Source organism: Anopheles moucheti, chromosome 3, assembly GCF_943734755.1.
Source record: "Anopheles moucheti chromosome 3, idAnoMoucSN_F20_07, whole genome shotgun sequence".
Classification (NCBI taxonomy): domain Eukaryota; kingdom Metazoa; phylum Arthropoda; class Insecta; order Diptera; family Culicidae; genus Anopheles; species Anopheles moucheti.
In genome coordinates, this window is record NC_069141.1 from 78643082 (window position 1) to 78666059 (window position 22978).

At 41.7% G+C, this 22978-nt stretch overlaps 1 protein-coding gene and 1 non-coding gene across 2 annotated transcripts in view; both read left to right on the top strand.

Moving 5' to 3' along the window:
- Positions 1-22978, top strand: part of LOC128301778 (bifunctional heparan sulfate N-deacetylase/N-sulfotransferase) — a 47059-nt gene that overhangs the window by 19117 nt on the left and 4964 nt on the right. Inside the window, exon 2 of the mRNA XM_053038408.1 lies at positions 1211-1417. Coding sequence (XP_052894368.1) covers positions 1211-1417 — 207 coding nt within the window. The remainder of the gene's footprint in view (positions 1-1210; positions 1418-22978) is intronic.
- Trnah-gug (transfer RNA histidin (anticodon GUG)) lies at positions 16213-16284 on the top strand. The gene has a single exon. It is a non-coding gene; the product is annotated as a tRNA-His (tRNA).

Genomic DNA, 22978 nt, shown 5'->3' on the forward strand with positions numbered 1-22978 from the left:
AAATAACATAAATTACTGAAATTGAAGTTCCTCGAGAAAAGGGCGATAAATGAGTTTAAATTACAAATAAAATGAAAACATAATTTTTGAAACCAGTGTAAAATACTCTGATTGTAAACAGTGTTCAACTTTAGACGAGACCATCCTTAAGAACGATAAAAACCATCTCAATTTTAGTCGTCTACTGATCATTCATTTAATTCACTGATTTATATTTTACAAAACGCTGCATGTCCGTTTCACAATGCTATCAACCACTAATGGAAGTATTTTTTCTGCTGTTACTATTTATTCGTAAGTGGTCCGTAACTCGTTAATTGAAGGCAAATCACTTCAGTTCAATGCATCGATTGATTCCACAGTTACAGTTTAGCTGGTGTCGCTTCAAACAAGGTTCAATCGTGGTTGAATGTAGGTGTAATTGGAAAAAAAAATATACATCGGGATGCTACTATCCCTCTCTTTCGTGAGGGTTTGCAATGCTGCACCAGCCAAACCAAGCGATGTGTGTCAATCGGATCGATGAAAACACCTCCGACTGAAACCAGTGCCAATTAATTATCGAACCACTAAACCCACTAAACCTACTAAACACTGGTGCTGTAACAGAATTATAGTGTGGAATCCAGAGAATCCGTCCCAAAATACGTCTGCATGAACCCCACCGCACCGCACCGAACCTGCGCAGGTACGCGGGGCAAAAGGGTATGTGAACAGCAGGGAAAATGCAAATGGAAATTGGTACCAAAAATCCGACCAGTTCAAGTGGGCGCACGGGTTCCCACTTCGGCACGAGTGCTGCGCGACTAAGAGTGTCCGGGGAAATAAATGGAGCAGTCCTTTTCGTCCAAAAACAGAGCGCACAGGAAGGACAAACAAGCGACGATTTGTTTGTGACAAACTTCATCCTCTTGACCACAAAAGCGATTACTACAAACGTTGTTTGTTCCTGTCCTGGCGCTACGCGTACGGCTGTCCTCGCTGTCACGGTAACAAGGACCATTTATGTCGCCCAGCGCTAGAAGATGGGATGATGTCGGGGGGGGGGGGAGTTTAAGCGAAAACCGTCACCACCGTGCGGGGTGGAACTAGCCGTTGTTGTCGGAGTCTGTTAAGTTTTTGTCCACACCCGCGCACCCGTGCATATCTTTCAATCAAGTCGTCGATTTTAATACATTTCTTTCCGCTTTCTCTTACTCTACCAACACAGTCTTATGCATCGTGATGCAAGGCCACCGGCGCCACAGATCCACTGCCGGATGCTGAACGGGAAAACCGCAATCGATGGTGGGCTAGCGCCGGACCACCGGTCCGAGGCGCGGTTGCGCATCGATCCGAAGGTGCTGGTCTTTGTCGAGACGACCTACACACAGCTGGGCAAAAGCATCACCGAGCTGCTCGTGCACAATCGCATCAAGTAAGTATTGGTTGGGTTTGTTTCGGGTTGGAAATATTGACAACATGTCTCTTTTTAGGGTTTTGGAATTGTTTGTCATTATCCATTATCATTATCATTATTAAGTGCATTCAACGATGAGAAGAATTATGAGAACTCTTTGAGAACGAGACTCGAGGAATCTTGAAACCTACTGAACTATTGTGTTTGAAAATGCAATTTTCGAACGAACCTAGTCATTCAGTGGAGGCTTAATTAATTTACGGTTACATAAAAGGGATCTCTCGATAATGATGCCCATGCACAGCTGCTACGCACTTGAAGCACTTAGTGCAGCAAGCTTCCTCGATCTATCCCGATCGTATACTTATAAAACCATAAATAAGCCCCATCGGTCGTATTACACCGTCACACATGCACTTGCACCGAAGCTTCTCGAGGGCATGTTTACGGAGTGAAGTTGATTGCGTTTTCGACCTGCGCTCCCCGTTGTTTGTAGAATGCAACCGTTCCATTGCCAGGAAAATGTTTACATTCGGCAGGGCTGGGGTGCGTTGGTATGTTAGTTACCTTTGGGCAACTGCGTTGCCCCAAAATTCAAACAACTATTCAAACGGCTTTTCGCATTCTCCGTCGCACACGGCGGACACCGGGATGCGGTGGAAACGGTATGATCTCACACACACACAGCCTCTCGGTGGACATGTACGACATGTTTTCAAGCGAATTCGTACGTGGAGAGAAGGCAGCTGGGTTATAGACATTCGGTTCGGCTAGAGCACACACGAAAACCCCAGGATGCTGCTGACCACTGAGCAATGCAGTTCCGTTTTCCGGCCATTGCTAGCACCTAACAATGCCAGTAATTTACTTCCGGCTTCCGACTTCCATCACCATCACCCCTTTTTCTCGCCGGGCGTCAGTTTGACTCGGGTTCTAATCCGAGTTCCAGACGCTCACCAGACACTACATTTCTCTGGATGCTCTGGGAACGGGGTATACCACACATGGAAAATCTCAGCACCGGATTAAATAACCATATTTTCACTTCCTAGTCGGAAACTCTTTTTATGGGGCTTAGCCGAACCATTTATGCTGAACGCAAATAGGAACGCTTCTCTGCCTGCGCTGTATGTTTGCGTAAAGCTCCCCGGCAACTTATTTGTATTTGGCATGCGGCAACTGAAAGGACCCGGTATTTGCGAATGGCATCCTGAACGCATTGATGTCTTCGACGGGAAGTTGGGAATAATTTTTATCGATTTTATGCACCGATCTGCAGCTGTGCCCAGGCCCACCTCTCGTTACAGGGGAACGAGCAGTTCATTTGCTCGATTTGATACAAAGGCGAAGGTTTGTCGGATGTTTACAAAAACATGTCTCTATTATGGGATCTCCATCGTCCGAATCGAGTTCTCAGCCCAGTGGCGGACGTGATGATGATGTCTCAAAGGCTCAAAACTCTTTCTGGCTTTCCACTCAGGTAAACTCGTAAACAACGTGCCCCGGTAGCTGTTTTTGAATGAGACTTCACCCATCTCCGGTAACCGATACACTCACGGTCCGTTATGGAAAACATTGTAGAAAGGGAAGTGCTGTGGGATGTGCACTGTTTGTTGAAAAGTTTTGTAACCGCCCGAAGCCTTGTTTGAGCCAAAGGTTGTAACGTTTTGTATCTGTATCTGCAATCTGTTGAATTGGTACCGGGAGTGTGTTTGTGTAAGCTGGCCATGCAATTTGCACAATCGGTGATCGTAAGATACCAACGGTTTTTGGCAAATCATGATAGATTATCAAACTAACATTTAATTGGCCATCTTCTTAGCCTGCAGCGATGAAAACTTCATTCAATTTAGCCTTTTTTGTGCCAGTTGTTATTGCGAATTTGCGAAAGAATTTGGTTATGGTTGGTTATTGATTCTCGGTTATGGTTGGTTATTGATTCTCGGTTATTGGTATGGGCATGATTTTGATGATGATGAGTTAAACCGAGTTATGGTTTGGTAATGTTGTAATCATAATTTATTAGGAAATATATTAATTTATTATTAATCATAGTTTATTAATAATTTTAGTTTAGCAATACGGCCTGGCCGTTCTTGAAGAAATAAAAAAAATAGTTTATTAGTTTTAATTTTTCAAGAATTTTTTAGATGATTTAAATAGTTTTCAACAATCCTTATATTTTGTCATAGTTGTTCTTATTTTCTTCAATTATTTCAAATTCCATGCATAATTATAATAACGATCGGCATCAATAGATGACTTATAATCTCTGTTCTGTTATATAAATATAACTTTGTAGTTAACTCTAAATCAACTCCAATTCAAAGAACATTTTATGTACTTGTTATCATTTTCATTTACATACCCAAACAATATCTTTTATACAATTTCGTAAAATAATCCTTAAAGTTCGGGTCTTTCAGTAACATTTTACTACTATAAATGTTTTGTTTAGTTATATCTTCTTCCGGTATTTTAAGCGCAGAATTTGTTTCCGGTTAATAAGCATAAATTATCATGAAATAAAAGACACTAACTCAAGAGTGCCCCAAATATAAAACAATCACCTTCACAATGAACCTACTCATACCATGTGACGCTTCGCATCATTTCCCCCCGTAAGATGGATTCCTTTTAATTTCTCGCGTGCTTTATTCGCACCGGTTAATTAGAGCCCGCCAGCTCATAAATTTTCGCCCAGCATAAACGCGCCCCCCCCCCGGTGCACCGAAACGATGCAACTATTTTCCAATAGCCCGGAGGATTTAATATCCTTCGGCTTCATAGGCAAAAGCATGCAGGTAACTAATGTATTGGTTCATGAATCTTCTTCACGCTTCGGGGCCAACCCACGCGCGGCCTAACCAAGATCACTATCAAGCTCGTGAGCGGCGGGAGCAGCAGGTCAAACCATAATGGCAAGCTGTTTCACGGACGTTTAACTATCCCACAAACCGGGAACGCTGCGCTTCTCCCAAAGGAGCTTTTCTTCATTCCTTTCTTGCCGTTGTGCGGGCGTTGTGATAGCTGCGGCGCCCAGCACAAAATGGGAAGCGATGTGGAAAAGTCATAAATTTGCTACCGCTCACACACAAAAATGATGTTGCCTTTCAGCATGAGGCATCATCCATTCGGTCGATCGGTCGAGCTGAAGCGCCATGCTTTTGGGAGCAGCTCGGGAAGGTTCGGTTTTGCAAGATAACGCCACTTCGGTTGCCATTACTGGAATCAATAAATTCAAAATAATGAACCTGTTTCAACTTTCCGCTCGTCAGACGATCCATCACCGGCGTTCCGGCGTTGCGGGGGAGCTACCGGGCTTATATGCGCCAGTAGCCGACTACACGAGGAAAAAGCTTGACTGAAGAAGCTTAGAATTTTCCAAACAGCTCACCGATGTCGGAATCGGATTAAGGCGCATTTCGCTGCCATATTTTCCATCCGAATGTGGTGAATGTTTTGCAAACTCTTCGTCGAGTGTGGCGCTCTTGATGTTTTGATGATCATTCCCCGCAGCTGCACCACCGCGCCAGAGCTTTCAAGTTTCTTCCTTGCGGTCGTGAGTTCTAAGCCATACAAAACGGTACACGACTTGAGCAAAACAATCCGGGATTTTTGGGGAGGGGACGGCGCGCACACAACAACACTCGATTTGGTGCTACGAATTGCTGCTCAACAATTTGAAGCTCAACTCTGGTAGCAGATTGGCATAATTTTTGCATCCACCCGTAGGTAGCGAGCTGGAAATAAACCCAAACCGCTTTGCCCAAACCCGATGCGACCCCTCTGTCGCTCTCCGCCAGAACGGTGCTCGAAGTGTGGCCTGAACTTATGAACGCTGATTGTACCGAATGCATTTGCCTATGCATCCGGGGTATTCCCAATTCTTTCCTACATTCTTGCCACAAAACGGCCCCGAACCCCGGTGTTGTTAGGGGGGGGGGGCACAAATTCCATTTAGGAAATTTGTTTCAACTAAACAGTGCGGGATTGTTTTCAAAACCAACAGCCGGATAATTTCCGGGGGTTTTGGCGAATGTTTGTACTCTGCCTCGTTATTCCTTTCAGCGAATGCTTCCCAAGTGCCGGAGTTATCCTCTCCAGCATTGGTCATACAAAGCTTGTTTGATAAAAAAGGAAGCAATTCGGGAAAACCTAATGCTGTTGCCACTCAATAGTTTTGCTCATGCTCAAGATCCACAGTGGCAGTTTGTTCTGTGCTTCCTTCCAATACACCGGGCACGAGCATCTCGGAACCACAACATCCGATCCAGAGCTAAAGCGTGAGCGGTGCTGGTAATCTGGGTTTGAAAATGCTTAAGCTGCAAATGATCAACCTTCAGCTGCCGTGGAGTTTGCTCTTTTTGCTGTGTTGCTTTCCTCACACACACACAGAGAATGACCGTTGTGAAGGATTTTCATGGTAATTCTGGCAGAAAAGAACAAAACCCGGGTTTCCATCGGATCGTACGCCGGGAGTCTCAAGACAAAAAAGAGATAGATTCAGGGGGCAACAAAAAACAAAAGGAAAACCAGTACTGCAATTAGTATCATTATTCAAGCATTGATAAGATGACAACCACCATCCACACCCTGGGTTCCGGTAAACTTCATCCAACGGTTACCGGTCGGAAGTTTGTCGTGACAGTTTTTGCGTACGGCAATCGACCAATTTTGGATAATGGAGTTGGGGAAAACCGGAAAGGTCAATAACGAGCCGCCATTGAGCCGCCAGTACCGTGTTGTGTTTGTGGGGTCGAAGCAGATGAGATGAACATGTGCTTCGGATTTTATTGAATTGCTAGAATTGTAATTGAGTTGTAAACTTTTAAATTAAGTAAGCATCAACTTAACATATTTGTTACATTGACTCCTTCTAACACACTTGTTAGAAAGTTGTTCCGTGATTGAGGGAAACGTTCCATTTCATCTCCATTTTACATAATAATCGCCTTCGCTCTTCCCGTCCCCGGGAAGGCATATTAAAGAAGATAATAATATAGGATCATTCCATGTCAAAATTCGTTTTACATCCATACACGCTTGTAAAAAGGAGAAACTTTTCCCTTGATTCGTGTTGAACCGAAAAAAAAACAAAACTTCACCAGAGCATTTCTCTGGAACATTCATTCAACCCAACGAAACCCTAATGCTGAGCAATGTGTTGACCCGTTCCACCCGTGCACCTTTTCTACGGGTTCGGATCAGAAAAATGGTTCTGATTAAATTTGAGAAAAGTTCTACCAAACAGCAATGAAAAAAAACACCCCCAAAGAGACAGGATCCAATTTTGTTGGGACTGTAACTTTTGGCATTGTTGGTGTTCTCATCGTCGTTTCCGGATGAAGTTCCCCACGTACAAAAGGAACGGACAGTGCGCTGAACATACATCCCGAAATGAAATGACCCAAAGAATGCCACTCCGGGTTTGGCATCGGAATTATTGTGCCATTATCAATCGACCAGCGAGCGTAAAACTGTTCCCCCAACTGTTCGTTTCGTCCCCGAAACTGGGAGTTGGGGGTTGCCATGGGGAAAATCGGGCAGCTTACGTTGTGATAACGATATGTCGTATTTTGTACGCTTTCCATTTCGCGTCAGCTTTGGCCCGCAGACATTGTTCGTTGCATTCGCAAGAATTTATCCTCGCCCGGCCACGGAGCACATAAAAAAGCAGGACCCGCGCAGGATGGCGTATCTCTGGTCCTGGTTGGTTGGTGGGTTAGTGAAACCATGTTTGGAAGGCACTTCCTCCACACTGTTGTATAGCTGTGGGCACACGGGAATGGTGGCGCTCGCTGTTGATTGTAACTGTGCGATTTAATTTAGTAGAGCGTATTGTCATGTACCGACGGAGTGGTTTCGCTTTGGAGTTATTCATTGTTAGATACTAAAGTAATGTGTCCAATCAACCCATTTGGCTTGTATCTACGGATAGGAAGTATGTTCCGTTCCTGACAATTGAATCGTTTAGTGAAACGATTTAGGTGAATTTGTAGAGATACACAGCCAATAATAAACCATTGGCAAACTCAGTGTAGCGGTGAACACAATTGCATAAAGTTATTCACTTAAATTTATCTGTAATATATTCTGAATATTTACTGAATATTTGTCGATACGACCAGGCCGTTCTAACGAAACAAAAAAAAAAAATATTCTGAATATTTATAATAAAAAACAAGAGTAATATAGCAAACGACGTTCAAATAGACCAATTCGTAATCGAGGATTTATACTCCATAAATTTGTTCACTCGGTAAAGAACGAATCATCCACACGCTTGGTCTGGATTCAAATCTTGACAGAATCTTTTCCCGGAGATTTTCTTTACACGGATTTTCCCGGAGATTCGGAACTCCTTAACTGTGGGTAATGACCGTGAATCAGTTAAATGTTTTCTTGAGTTTTAAAATGGAAACATTGCTGTAGTCCGAAATTTGTACTTCATTGTAGTAACCCAAGGTGAATTAACAGAGTACAGGTGGGTCCGTCGCTCTTTTTTGTACTAATACATACATACGCAATTTTGACAGTTCCGAGCAGAAAAATTATCGAATCAAAACAAACAACACATAAAACAAGTACGAGTTTTGATCATGGCAGTAGTTTTGCTTTTTCAATAAGCAACGATCTGTATTATAAATTATATGATTTTCCTACTAGTAAGCTCCAAGAAGTTTACCAAAAAAGTTGGTATTATTTGTTGGTATTATATACGCAATGGTATTAAAAGTTGTTCTACAATTTCGACAATATATACGCTGTATGATGGTGAAACACACGCCTAACCTGATGGCCTGAAGTTAACCTGCGGTGTCCCGGATACAAAAGTTTAATATGCGTGTTTTCGATAACTATATCAATCTAAATAATGATGTGATATTCATTGCCCAAAACGAAAACTCAAATTGAGCATGTTTCATCATGCATAATTGACTTTAAATACTTTCATATGCTTACCACAAAGCTTCTTTCTGAGAAAACAGAGATATTTTAACACTGAGAACACTTTTGCGTTTAAACTTGGCAACTTTTTATTACGCAACAATATTCGAATGACGAAAATAATATAACTACTACCGGCAACTATCACAATTCCTTTGTACAACAAACGATTTTCTTGAATAAACTCATGTGTGTTTTGATCGCGCCGGTCTTCTTCCTCCTTTCGTTTTCAGCTACCAAATCGCTCTAGACGGACCGACCTGTATACTTCATAGACCTTGGTAATAACCTATCGGAATTTATTGTACTCAAATAGAGAAGGTTATCTTGGGATGGTCTAAGCTTAACAATTTACCAATTTAGTCCCAGTAGGCATCGATTACGATTTTAATTATTACGTTTGAAATTTATAAAAGTTTTTGAATAACTTTCGTCGTAATCATTCACATACATATCTTAGCATGATGGGATCTAATAATAGAATTTATTAGCAAACCTTTTCAAAATGTCTTGTGCTTCTTCTTGCATAAATATATAATAACCTCATTATCTGGAACAGTGTAAATTTCCTTAGATAGCTAATAAATCTGTTTCTTCTGGGAAGTTTAATTTTAAATAAATCCCTACCGAGTGCTCTCTATTAGTTGGAAAAACAACACGCTAAAGCTTTCGTTGACAGCCAGCATGCTGTTGAAAGGCATGCATTGCAAGCACAAGGGCAAGAAAAGCAGCAGGGGACCGACGATATCCGGGGGACATGCCTACCAAAGTGCTCGCGCTAATCCGAATTAACAGCTCAGCGGCAGCGGCAGAAATGCATACCAAAAAAAAAAAATGGTGCACAAAATTGGACGTCCTAGTTTGGTAACGGCAACCTACGCCCAATGTTGCCCATGTAAAACGGCGTGGAGGGCAAGAGTTTTCGATGGAATTTAACAAAACACATCCCTTTTCCAACTGCGTCGCTTCGCCGTGCGATTTCGCCGATCAGCCTACCGGTAAAATGGCGCATTCTTGAAATTCCTCCTAAAATAGTTCCGGGGCGTGTGTTGATTTTCTCATTTGTACTCCCAGGACCTCCCCAACGCGAACCAGTGGGGGAGCCAGCGGGAGCCATCCTTTTGCTTACGTGAACGGGTTGGTTGAATATTTTTAGTGTACTGCAAACGAGACAGAGAGGCGAACAAAAAAAAAAGCGTAAAGGTCCGAGAATGGATTTTGGTTGGAAAAAGTGCAAAGAACTCTGAGTAATCAGGAGATACCTTTCGCTTGGAATGGAAATGGCGTTTTGGGGGAGGGATGAAGCTCGGAGATTGGCGGAGTGAGCGGTTTTCGAAATCGAAAAGTCGAGTCCGAGTACCCACACACACACACACACTCGCCACAACGTCAAGTGCTTCACAGTTTGAGTACGGGAGTGAGTGGGGGTGATGTGAAAAATCGCAAGCAAAAGTTTAATCAACAGGAAGATCTTCTTTCATGCTTCATTCGGTCGAATAATGGAGTGGTGATGGCGGAACGGAACACCAATAGTTTTTCCAACTATTCCCGGGGATGGTCGGTGGGGGTGTGGGATACGAAAAAAATGTGTAAGGATTGGATTGGATTCGTACGATGAGCGAAGAAGAGGATAAGCCCATTGGCCAACGCTAGTGTACCGACCGGTCCGGTGTGTGGCCAGGAAATCCCATCATTGTTTCTCAACCCCCATCATTCCGTTAGTATCCTGCGTCCCTTCACTCCCAGGAGCATCGGATCAGAACCGGTTGGAAGCAAGGCGAAAAGTTGTTCACTTGATTTAGTGTAAGTTATTTCCTTTGTTTGTTCCAACCGAACGCACCGTAAGAGTTTTCCACTGTTCTGATGTGTTTTTTTTTGTTCCTTGTTGTTTGCCTCATTTTTCTTATATGGGTTGACTTGCGCTTCTTTAACTCTTTGCTTCGTGCCATGGTGGCGCTTCCTATCCTCTGCATTATTTTACACGCTTAAGCTTCTGCTGTAGAATTGAGTTTAAAAATGTTCCACCCCCCAAAAAAGTGTACGCGCGAAATGTCGGTGGCAAATGAAATGGAAAACTTTCTTCTACTTTTCGGCCACTGCGCTTCCGGTTGGTTCCGGAGACCACCGAACCATCGGAGACGGGTCGACTATCATGTCCATCAGGTACTAACTTCTTTCCAAACTCTCCTTGAAGCTGTACAGTGGGCAGGTTCCCTTCACGATTGATCTTTGTTTTTGGTGGATTAAAGCTTTGAGTGAACCGAAACTTTGGCTTTCATGTTCGTCCATCCTGCTACCGTACAAAATCAACCGTATTTGTGCGCCTTTGGGGCCAAACTTATCCTTACACACGGTTATTTTTCAAACGTTGTTTAGACGGAGAAAACCCGGCGCCGGTACGCACGCGGTGAAAGTTGTTTAAAGTGGACATAATTTTTTTATGTTACCGCACCGCACCGCGCACCCCTTGAAGCAAATCGTAAACCATGTTCTCTGTCAGTAAACATCCACCTTTAGCAAGATGGATGGGTTGGTCGGAACCAAAATCCATTATCCCTTTATTTGCCTGCCCGGTTGACGCGGTTCGCATCCTAAGTTTACGAGAAACGCCGCGAGTTATACAGAGGCGCGCACACCCCAGCCTGGGAACGGCGACAAAACAGCGAGGCAGGAAGAGCGAAGAAAAAAGGGAAACAAACTAACCTCAAACTTACTGACAGCCAATCATTAAGCGTTGGCAAAGGGAAAATGTGTTTTTCTGGTGCTTGTTTCGGGCTAAAGGATAGGGCTCCGGTTATCTTACAATTAATCAGAGTAGCAAGACAAATTTGGCAGGCAGGTGCGGTAAGCGAATGCCCCACGGGTCGATATTTGGGCGATGGGTTGAAATGAGATACCATCTTGAGGAATTCGTTGTGTGTTCTGACTCATTTTTGGTTTAGCTATTTTTTCCATCTGATTTATGAGAGCTTTTACCTTATATATCTACTTTTTTAATGTACATAATCGTGTTTACTTAACTTGAGTGCAGTATTTTTTTATGGTATAATTACCAAACACTTTTGATAGAGTTAATGTTTATTTTGGTTAATTATCTCAATTATCTCAATCTCAATTGCATGACAGGATGTAGTTGTATATGAATATGCAGTAAGTAATATGATAATGAAGTAGATGGGGAATCTTCCTATATTCCTGGAGCTTTTGTGAAATGTAAAGCCTACTGAATTTTTTCCCAAAGCGACATTTGGAAAGCTGTCTAGCTAAGCGAGATGTGTGAATTGTAATATGTTTCATTAGATCTCATTTTTCATAGAATACCTCATCCTAAAGGTGAAAGAAGAATTCCCCGAATATATCTCTAAATATTCGATTTCAATTCGCAAATATTCCAGAAATGGTTCCAACTTCCACACTTCAATTCGAGCACCCTGTATTGTTGATCTTTTAAGCATTACCATACAAGATCCTATTTCAGAGAGGTACTTAAGATATTGTGACTTTTAGTACACAGAAGAGTTTATCAGAATTATAAGAATTTATTTGTAATTTATTTTTATCTCAAGGCTTACTCGATTTACGAGGTAACAATAAGTGTTGTTAATCATCATATATAGTACGGATTACATACCAAATTAGACCAACATGTTCAAGGAGTTTTATGTTGAAGAGTTCGTAGCAATTTTATAAAACTTCCTGCGATTGCTTCAGCTATAGTCCCAAAAACTTTCCGAGCTTCAAATATAGCCCAACAGACAAAACAAACAAATTGTAATTACAACTACATCATCCATCGGCTAATCTTATGCCGCTTTCATCAAATTCATCTTCAACAACAGCACTAAGCCGCACATTTGCCCATCCCGTATGTTGTGTGAACTTTTTTTCCCCATTCTCTTTCCATTGCGCTCAATTTTCCGGTGTCTTTACGAAACGTAAGAAACATTAATGCAGATCCGCTTGTAACATGATCTTCTTTGGGAATTTTCCGCACAGCACGGGCGCATAAGCGTGTGTGGTTTTCACCTTAAGGAAAAGGATCCTCTCTCCTTTCGTTTGTTGAAAGACGCGTCCATCTGTCTTTCATTTGGTTTTGGGCACGCGTTAACGCGGTGCCTGCTTTGGCAAAGAAGATTTGTGCGCTTTCGGCCCTGTCGCGCAACGTTAACGCTTTCTTTTTGCGCTACTGTTTTTTCCCCGTGTTTCCACAAAATTTTCCAAAGGAAAAGAAAAGCAACCAAATGTGTAAGCCTCAACCACATCTCGTGCGGACCCATGTGTGCGGCTTGGATGGGAAATGTTTAAGCCGCTGATGAAGGTATGAAATTTAAATACCGTCTCAAATTTGCAGCACATCAAAGCGTTTCCCTTTCCCTTGCCACGGTAGTCACGGAGCTTTTTTGGTAGGTAAGAACAAATCCTTACGGGCACGGGTTCGCTGTCCTGGACCTGATCCTGCCATCGCGTATGGTTGTATTTTTTTTATTCCGGCCACCATTCCATCATTGTTTATGAGCAAAGCTCGTTTGCTCGCTGAGTAGCAGCTCGTGCGATGCATTACGCATATTTTTCCAGTGTTTCCCCTCCAGGAGGGCAAACATAATTTATTGTGCCGCAATTTCGTTACTTAACCAGAACAACACACACACACGCTAGTGCACGGTTTTCGTCACATTCCATCGCTTAATCGTAGACATGTGGAGCGTGTACACCCGACGGTTTCTTAAGGAATGCAGGATCAAGTGAAGATAACGTACAGGGGGTGCGGTTCTGGGTTCTTTCATTACTGTTGATTCTTTTCAACGCTGCTTTTCGGTAAATGCAAACCAAAAAAAACAAAAATACCAGCGCATCACGCACACGAGCGTCCCCCTGTGTAGAGGGAGCGCACTCGCTCCGTATTAATAGAACAATAGAGACAAACACAAAAAATGTACACAATATCATAAGAAGCTCTTTCAGCAGCATCTTGAAACCGTCGCGTACCATGTTTGCCTTGTGGGCAAACGCGCAATCTTTTCTTTCCCACGCCACACGGGAACGGCTTTCCCTGGCCTTGCACTTCTTAGGCTGCTGCTGCTGCTGCTGTTGATGCATGCTTATAATAGCATCATTTCTTTCTAACTAACACCGAACCACCGGCGAAAGTTCTGACGTAGAAGAGCTGCAGCTGAAGGAAAAGTTTTACCTTATACATTACATTTTACCCCCTGTCCGACACTGGTGGCCCGTCTGTGTTCCCCTTGTGCTGTGGCACTCATCTCATGTGCCCGTTCGTCACAACGTCAGAAGAAAAACCAGGAGACGGCGCCACCTCACCTTTATAGCGTGTGTGCGGCTCGTGGCAGGGGCAATAATTTTTGGCCGGAACAGGATATAAAAACTCTTCCAGCCCCGGGGAAGATGGGGGGGGGGGGGGGGGGGGGAGCAGTTAATGAAAAATTTATCGAAATGAGTTTGACCGTGCAAAAGAGGGTTGTGGAAGCTTAAGTGTGATTTTATGTGCAAAAGCTTGTGGAAATGTGTTGTTTTTCTTCGGTTTTTTTTTTGTTTGTTTCATAAAGCAATCAATCCTTTCTCAAAAGCGAAGGAATTGTTATTATATAATAAAGTTAGAACAACTATTTTTAATTTAATACTCATAACTATTTTTAGAATTACTTTATGAAAGGCAATCAAGTACTGTAGTAAAAATATTTCATGTTTCGTAACGATATTTTGTGAGCAATAATACTTGCATTCATAGAAACTATATTGATTTTATTTTATTTACAACAAAAAGTATATAATTTCGATGAAACTAACAAAACTGTAATTAATTATCTGTAAATCATGTACAATTTAAACGTAAAATTTAAGCCGTGATCAATCGAAATCAGTAAAAACAATCACAACTTCAACGGAAAAATGATCTTTCCGGGAAGTAGCTCGAACCCATTGCGATGCAATTTACACTGACTGTCGGTTTGTAGTTAAACATACATATTTGTACCGAGCAGAATGTAAATGGAGCTCTGTTTGTTAAAAAATTATATTCGCACACTCTCGTTACTGTACGATTGTGGTAAATAGTCAATTCCAGTGAACTGTCCTGTGTATGATATCGAATGGTGCCTTCACAAACAGACAGATAATTAAATCCTTTCACAGAAAAGCATACCAGCAGCTTATGTGTGTAAATTAAATAATTTTACACTTTCATACAATTCTGCTCGATTAATGTTCCACTAGTGCAAATGTTTGCTGCTTTGTGTGTTTTGTCTTATTTTTTTAAATGAAATTTGCACTGTTTTTTACTTTTTCTGTTGCCTTGACAAAACTTTTTAAATAATATAATTTATTTTTTGTCACACACACACAAACAAACATGCCATATTAATATTCAGCTGGTTGCTATGGTAATTTCAGTGCTATAAAACACTACTGCCAAGGCCAAGGAAAAAAGCACGGAAGCATCTCATAATATTATTTAGTGCACTTGGTTGGATTGTGTTTTACATCGGTGCTTTTTTCCACTATCCTTATTTCCTTTGTTTTTATATCCTTTTTTGCAATTTTCTAACATTGTTTTTCTGTGCTTTCCTAGTTGTTTTTTTTCCCCTGTATTTCTCAACTTTCACCTTTTATAGCTCACCTGCTGCGGCTGGTTGGGACGTCTGTTTCTTTGTCAGCTAGGAAGATGAAGACGCGGGAACCCATTATATCCACCCGCTTGCAGCTTTCTTTCTTTTTTTTTTGTTCGTTGCTCGCATCCTTTAAAACTCTCCGGCTTCATGTGCGCTTTTGCGTACGACGTACGACGCGAAAGAAGTGGCTTGCATTTGCCAGAGATGATTGTTGGAAATTGGTTGGTCCGTAGCAGAGCGAAGGATCTGGAAAGGAAAAACTTACAAACCATCTCCGGTTCCCGGCACCACCACCCATTCGCTCCCATTCGAAATCTGCCATGTAAACCACGTCGATCGGTGATATTAAAAGTTACGCTCCAAGTTTCTGCCACGGTGCAGAGCCCCTTCGCGAAAGGATAAAGGCGCTGGGTAATGTTGGGCAACATCAGGATGGCAACCACAGGTTGTAAAAGGTGGCCTGCTGTCATTGTCAGGCCAACGCTCTCGTGCTGTACGGGACCCACCGGTGCACACGCGGAAGGTGGAGGATTTTAAAAATAAAATATGGAACTTCCGCAATTTCTGCGATCCGTGCGGCGCGCGTACGGTGGAATGGCTGTTAAAAGCCATCTCAATCTCACCTGACAGCTGTCCGATTTAGTTCGTGTGACTTTCGTACAAGCATATGATGGTTTTTGTGCTGGCGCTGGTTCCGTGGCTCCACGGGAAGCGAGACGAGCGCAAACCGGTGGGCGAATCAGGTGCACAAGCCGTACACGAGCGCATAATGATGAGTTGGCCTGAATTGGCGTGCCAATGTGGTATGGTTTCTACCTTTGGGGTTTTTTTTTTTCGTAAACGTACCAACCAACGAGTCAGCTGTTTTCAGTTTCAATTTACTGAAGCCTCTCTTTAAAGCCGTAACCGGCCCGATCGAAGTCAATTACAGTGCGGTTTACCCATTGGAAGCTGACGGATTTTTTTTATAACCAATCCACGAGGAATGTGTGAATGGATTGATGTTACGTTTGGTGCTGCGATTGCTCAAATTGGTGGCGGGTATGTCTTACCTCCCCCTTATTTTCGGCTATTTATCGACTGTTTCTTTATGCACCTTTCCGGGGCTTATTAAGCGTGATCTACTTTCATGTCGGGGCCTCGATCGATGCATTGGATTGCAATTTCATGTGGAGTTTTTTTTTAAGGGAGTCTTTTGTTGGAAACGAATAACTGGAGAATTCAACAACCCCAACAGCCGTGATCGTCTAGTGGTTAGGACCCTACGTTGTGGCCGTAGTAACCCAGGTTCGAATCCTGGTCACGGCAGTGTTTACAAAGAGATATACACTGTCACGGAAAGGGGGAAGAGTGAATGATATATTTTTTCAAATTATTTTTGGAATATTCAAACTTGAAAGTTTGTCTAATCACAATAAATGTTTGAGACCCTAAATGTGTACCATTAATTTGATAATGTGGTCTATCATACCTTTAATATGTGGTTAAAGTAGCTAGTTACAAGTCGACAAGCTAATATAGCTTTCGAATTTCAACTTATATTCTATACCTAAAATCCTCGGATTTTATTGTGCTCGAAAAGTGTCAAAACAGGCTATTTCTTCAAAGTTGTTTGATGAGTTCCACTCATATTACAAATGTGACACACATGCAAACAAACTGTTAATGAAAGCTCGTTGAAATTATACATTTATTCTTGATTATTTTAAGCAATTGTTATAGTTAGTAGATTATGTTTAATAATTCCTCTAAACTCGGGTCTGGTGGAGTTCTAAGTTGTATGACTATTTTGTTGGACATTACGTGAATCTTATTCTTCAAGTTTGTTTAACGATTTTTAAGAAATTTTCATATATAACCCATTAAAATGTATATTTTAAGAAATGGATTTTAGGTTTATTAAATTTTACGATGTCTATCGCATCAAATCCAATTTTATAAAACAACAAACTGAATCACTAATATTATTGCAATTCGATCGATAATTAAAAACTGTCAACCAGTAAAGTTCAAGCATTAAGCATTCAGTCAGCATAAAATTTAAGAGCCTGATTGCTGCTTTAAAAAATATAAATTCATTTAAGCTTCACTGCATAGTTTACACGTGCGAAAAAAAAGGGTTTGGACAATCCCTACTTCTACCTATTAATAATGCACTTAACCGTATGCTTCCGGCTGATTGCACACACGCGAGAGCAAACATATTTCTGATTTGTTGATCTCGTTATGATCCACCTTTCTGTTTTTTTTTGTATGAACCATCGCATGGAACAAAACACTCCCTTTTATTACCCTTAGCAACGGATCAACATTCACCTCCCGTGACCAAACATCATCATCATAATGACCCACGCACGGCCGGCCGGTCCCCTGCTTGACCCCACTGATGCTGCCGCGTTTATGCACGTTTACATCACTCAATTAAGCTGTGAAGCTGCATCAGCGTGGGTACACGGATTTTACACTCCATTAAAAAACATTGCAGTGGAATTAATTTTTCGCCCATCGTCGGATCGTCCTGCTATGGTGTGCGTTGTTACCGTTACCGGCACTGTTGATTCACGTATAGTGCGCCTACCAGGAATTGTGGAACCATTCGCTTGCTGATTGGATTTTAATTCCGGTCCATCAAAATTGCGTTGGTCAGCGGTGCGGGTAGACTAGACTAGGTCGTCCTTGCAACCTTTTATATCACCGGGATTATCGGTGCGAGCCTTAATAATTCGATTTATCATGCTTTTCGTCACACAAATAGCACGAAAAATGTGTGATAATAGGTTTAAAAAATATTTTTGGTATTCATTGGATATATCACCATAAAAAGATAACGGAATGTTCTAAGGACCTAAGGATATTTTTTCCTAATTAATTCTATTACGTTAAATTGGAAGTATAATTTTAAAAAACAAGACATTAAATTCTGATATTAAAAATAAAATAATTGAGATGTCACCTGTCATAGCCGTTAGATCGGGCTATCGTGACCCAACACAACGAAAAAAGGTAATCTTCTCTATATTACATCGTGCTGCATCGTACCGATAATAACCAGCGTAACGTCATAATCACGCCAAAGCAGCTAAATAAAAATGTTTCTGCCTTCTTCAGTGACACGACCATAAGCGATCGATAATATTGATAAGGCAGACCCTGTAATTGAATTGTTGGTCTCTTTCCGGCTGACTGCATCACAATCGACCCGGACCCCGTACGAGATGCATTGATGCATTGGTTTTCAGCGTTCAGCGTTACACGAGATCACACGTGCACGTGCCATTTGCCCGTGGGTGGTGTCATTTAGGATGAGATTGTTGAACATGGGTTCTGTTTTGGTTCAGCTTCTCTCTTCGTCCAAATGCACTAAACTTCCCGCATGCCGTCGCCATGCAACGAAATGGTCTTGGTAATAGTGACCATCAGCAGGCTGTGCTCTGTGTAGTGTGGTGCAAATTGTATGATATCTTTCTCTCCTTCTTATGCTATTGTTATGCTGCGTCGACTTTACAGCTCGTATGATCACACACGATTAATGGTGGGAAACAGAAGAAAGATCATCAATCTTTCGATGTGTATTGGGTGGTAAGAGCAGAAAGGGTGGTGAAACCCTTATGATTGTTTTAAATTAAATATAAAATATATTATTTTATAGTTAAGCTTGTGGCTACTGAGTTCATTAAAAACAAAGTCAAAATTGGATTCTCAGAAGAAACACTTTTCAAGGATCTTAGCTTACAATTATGGTATGAAATTAATAGACAATTTCCTGCCACTGATGTAATAGTTGTTTTTAAGGATACCCAAATGTAGCGGCTGTATGTTGTTCTTCAACACTTTTCTTGGGCATCCTGGGTGATAAATGCTGCGTTATTACAGCAGCACACTTATATCGTGTGCTCCATCCACTCAAAGCAATACGATATTGTACAAAAACGAGCACATGAGTACATGTTTAGTAAAATCTATATTTCATATTTTGTCTCCGGCCAAACCACCCACCACCAGGAAATACCGTTCCGAAACCAAATGTTCCGGCAACCCTTCGCCGGTACATGCTATTTTCTTTCTTAAGCTGCCCGGACATCGTTTGTCTTTTCCTCGTGCTTTGCCCGATACGCAGCACAGCGGCGACAATAACACGCAAGCATTATAGCAGCATTGTGTAAGCTGTCCAGTTCGTCCGTGAGTGTTTATAGATATGTGTCCCATGCATGCCTTCCTTTTTTGGTATCATGGTACCACTTGGACGGATGGACATGAGCTTTTTCGTACGTTGGCAATGAAGATTGTCGTGAAAAATGATATGTCCGATGTGTATGTGTTGTGTGTTTTTTATAGAAGGCGACAAGAAGCTTTTCTTCCTGGGTTTGCAATAGTTTGAATGTACAAGCTTCAAACCGAGAGCATTGTTTGATGTATGCAGCTTGGTTTTTACTTGCAGGCACAAAGCACTTTCTATTTGATGTTGCATTGTGAACCTCTCAAGGATAAAAGACTGAAGCATATTTTATGTAGAATGCTGCTTTAATATGTCAAACAAACAATTAATATTATCTATAATTGTCATGTAATAATACGAGTTTGTGAAAAAAATATCGTTTGTTTAATTAAAATTTCGTATATTACATTACAAGAACTATACATAAAAATTTCTTCTTTATTAATGAAATATCGAAGTTTGCAATCGAATACGAAATATATCTAAAATACAGAAAGTCTACATATACTTTTGTCTATATATACTTTTGAATACTTTTGTTCCTATAGTTATGTTCCACACTGTATTTATTATGAATTTGTTCATTAATCTGCATTTCTTGGTCGAAATTTTCCTTCCTTTCTTAACCATTGTTCTCTTTTTATCTCAAAATTGTAAACTTCTTCTTGTTCGAATGTACTAAAATTCGTCAAATCACTTTGAAGCGTTGATTTTGAAAAATAACGACCTCCCCGACCCAGCCGACCATCAGGGCGCTACCACGAACAAAGCAACTGTTCCGATGGTTTCAAAACAAAACAAAATACATCAACCCCACCGGAGCACACTTTCAATGCCCCCTTCAATGCAAGGGCGAGGTGTGATTAATTACGAACTACTTAATTAACATAAATCTACCACGCGCCCCGGTGCGAGTGCGAGCAGCACACTGGCAAGCGGAAAGAAACGATCCGCTTCCATGCACTTTCACGCATTTCTCTAAAGCACTGAGCACTGTTTCGCCTTCGCCTACACTTTGCATCATCATCTTGCCTGCACAGGACCTGCGTTCGTTTTGCTCACGGACATGAGTTTCACTTTTAGCTGCATCACCGTTACCGTCTTTGTCGTCTCCCAACGGGCCGAGGGTAGGTGTGAAAATTCTGTCCAAAAGGAAACTCCACCCCTCCTCCAAAAGGGGGGTGGGGGGGAGGGGGGAGGAGGAAAGAAAGCTTTTTAGTGATGAAAAAAGGCGCCAACGCGCGAGCACTCAATTAGCATAATAATAAATCAAAACTTTCCCAATGACAACACCATTTTCCACCCGGCACCCAACATCCTACCATCCACCGGTGATAGAACTTTCCCAGTTGCTGCTACTAGTTTTTTTTTCAATAGTTTTTCCTTTCACTCTTTCTCTTTTGCTGTCGCTTTTTCCATTTATATTGGTGTTTTATTTCTCTTCTTCTCCATACCATCCAATGTCCACCCAAAAAGGCTCATAAAGTGATGAGCGAGATGAATGTGTCGGTAAGCAATCATTAGGATGAATAGCCCACCAACCCACCCAAGCGACTGACCGGCCAAAGCGCTATGTTGGCCGCTTGTTCAACACTAAAAAGCTTCTTTATTACCGTGATGTATAACATGCACTTTTTGTAGCCCGCATTAATTTGCGAGCGCCCTTTCGAGCGGTTTACGATGCCGTATTAAATACGCGCACCTCCTTTCGTTTTTCTCGCCGCTACAACGTTATCACGGGACAAAAATAGATTTTTATGGACATTTTACTACCGTGTTACTTTACACGAGACGGATTATATCGGTTGTTGTCAACTGTTCCTAGCGGGCCTTTTTATAAAGCAATGTTATCCCCAACCCCTTCAGCTGGGTTGTTTGTTTCATTCTCTTCTTTCTTTTATTGTTTTGTTTTGTTTTTTATAGCTATAGTGGTAAATATTGTTTGTTGTTTGTTTACTATTTTTGGATATTGAATTTGTTTCTGTTTTTGTTCTTCTTCTATTTCTATTTTTTCTATTTTTCTTCTATTTTTGGTATGTTTTCACTTCTTCTTTATTTGTTAGTTATGAATTATTTTGATTTTATATGTCATATACATTATTTCAACAGTTTGTTTAAATTTCTTTTACTTTCTTCCTTCAAATGTCCGCTTATCCCAACATAGGGAAAGCTTTATTGCTATTCTAAACGGTCAAGTGGTTGGTAAACGATTTAAAATGTATTTAGTGGTGCTTACTTTTCCGAATACAAATGAGTACCCGGCATGCACTCGTACGCAGTTAATCTCGGCCAGGATTTATGAGATGCTTCCGCCCATATGAATTTTCCCGCTTGGCACATCTCCCTTTCACCAGGGAGCTCGTATTGTGCCTGCGGCCAGAATTATGGTCAACCAATGGCCTCGAGATTTGCCGCTTCTATGATGTAGTCCCCGAAGGTCCACCGTAGCACTAGGAAAGAACCATTCCAGTCAGTCTAGCAGACCATTATTCCATGGGCAAACAATGTTGACTTCCGTGCGTTGAAATGGCATACGACACGAACTTACACTGCGGCACTGAATCATAGAGCCGTTGCTGGATGGGCAACCGGCCAGAAGGACGACGAACGGCACGCACGACAGTAGACATTTTAATACCAGTCCGTACGACGTAATTTTCAAACCAAAGGAAAACTTCTGCCTCCCTCCCAACTCGTCGGGATGTGGTCGGTTCAACGGATATCTTCAACGGGCGATGATGCTTCGCCCGATAAAGCCAACGGGGAACATGTGCAAAAATAGGTATCCTGCTGAATTAATTGTGCATTTCGGTCCGCCAACCGCTCACAAAGATGCGTCAAAGTGAACATGAAGATGCCGTTCTGCACAAAGATTATACCCGAAACCTCGCCAATCCCGTCTCAAGATGGTTGTCTTGCTTGTCCGGAACCGCAAAAGGGATGACAGCCGGAAAGTAATTTTGAGATGGGCTTTCGGTGAAAGTGTCATTAATATGGGCGGATGGAACGTTGCGCGCCACGACGGGCTCTCAACCGCATCCGCATGCCGCAAAATCGGTCGTCGGGTCGGTCTCATCTGCATGGCATCCTCCCGAGCTTTGCCGCAGGTAGAAAGTTTTGGGCTGCAAATGCGAGGCTGACCATACGAATGAAGATTAATATGTTTTGTCTCGATTATGAATGGAAGGGAAAAGCGGGGGTGGCATGTGGCATAAATCATATCCGAGCCACTCGCCATTTCGGTTGATAAAGTCGGCAAAGCGAGCACAAATGGTGAATTATCGTGTCAGAATGCACAAACACAACGCCACGGTCCGTTCTGTGCATTAATTTTAAAACGCTCACTGGACCTTAATGACAACTGGACAAATGGAATTTTATGATTAAAAATAAGTTTTTAAACCAAGATTTATCGAAAGTGGGTTGTATCAGCCTAGTAAAAGCTTTTTGTAATCATCGCATTAGTGTAAAGTAATTAGTGTTTAGTAATGAATACTAAACAATGTATGTTTGTATGGGAAAAGCTTGAATAAATTGAAGGCCACACTAATGCAATCCTAAAAGAGCCTATTTTTGAATAAGTTACATTATGACAATTTTTGTAAAATTTGAAATCAAAAATCTTTTTTTGTGTTGAATTTTGTCACTATTTGTTTCGAATAGTAACGAATTCCTTTACACTAACGAATACGTTTTCGAAAGCCGATGAGTGAATTTCTTGGGCTGCAACTTCGTCATTTAGTTGGTGTATTTAGTAGATATAGTCATTATACTCCTGAATCGCTT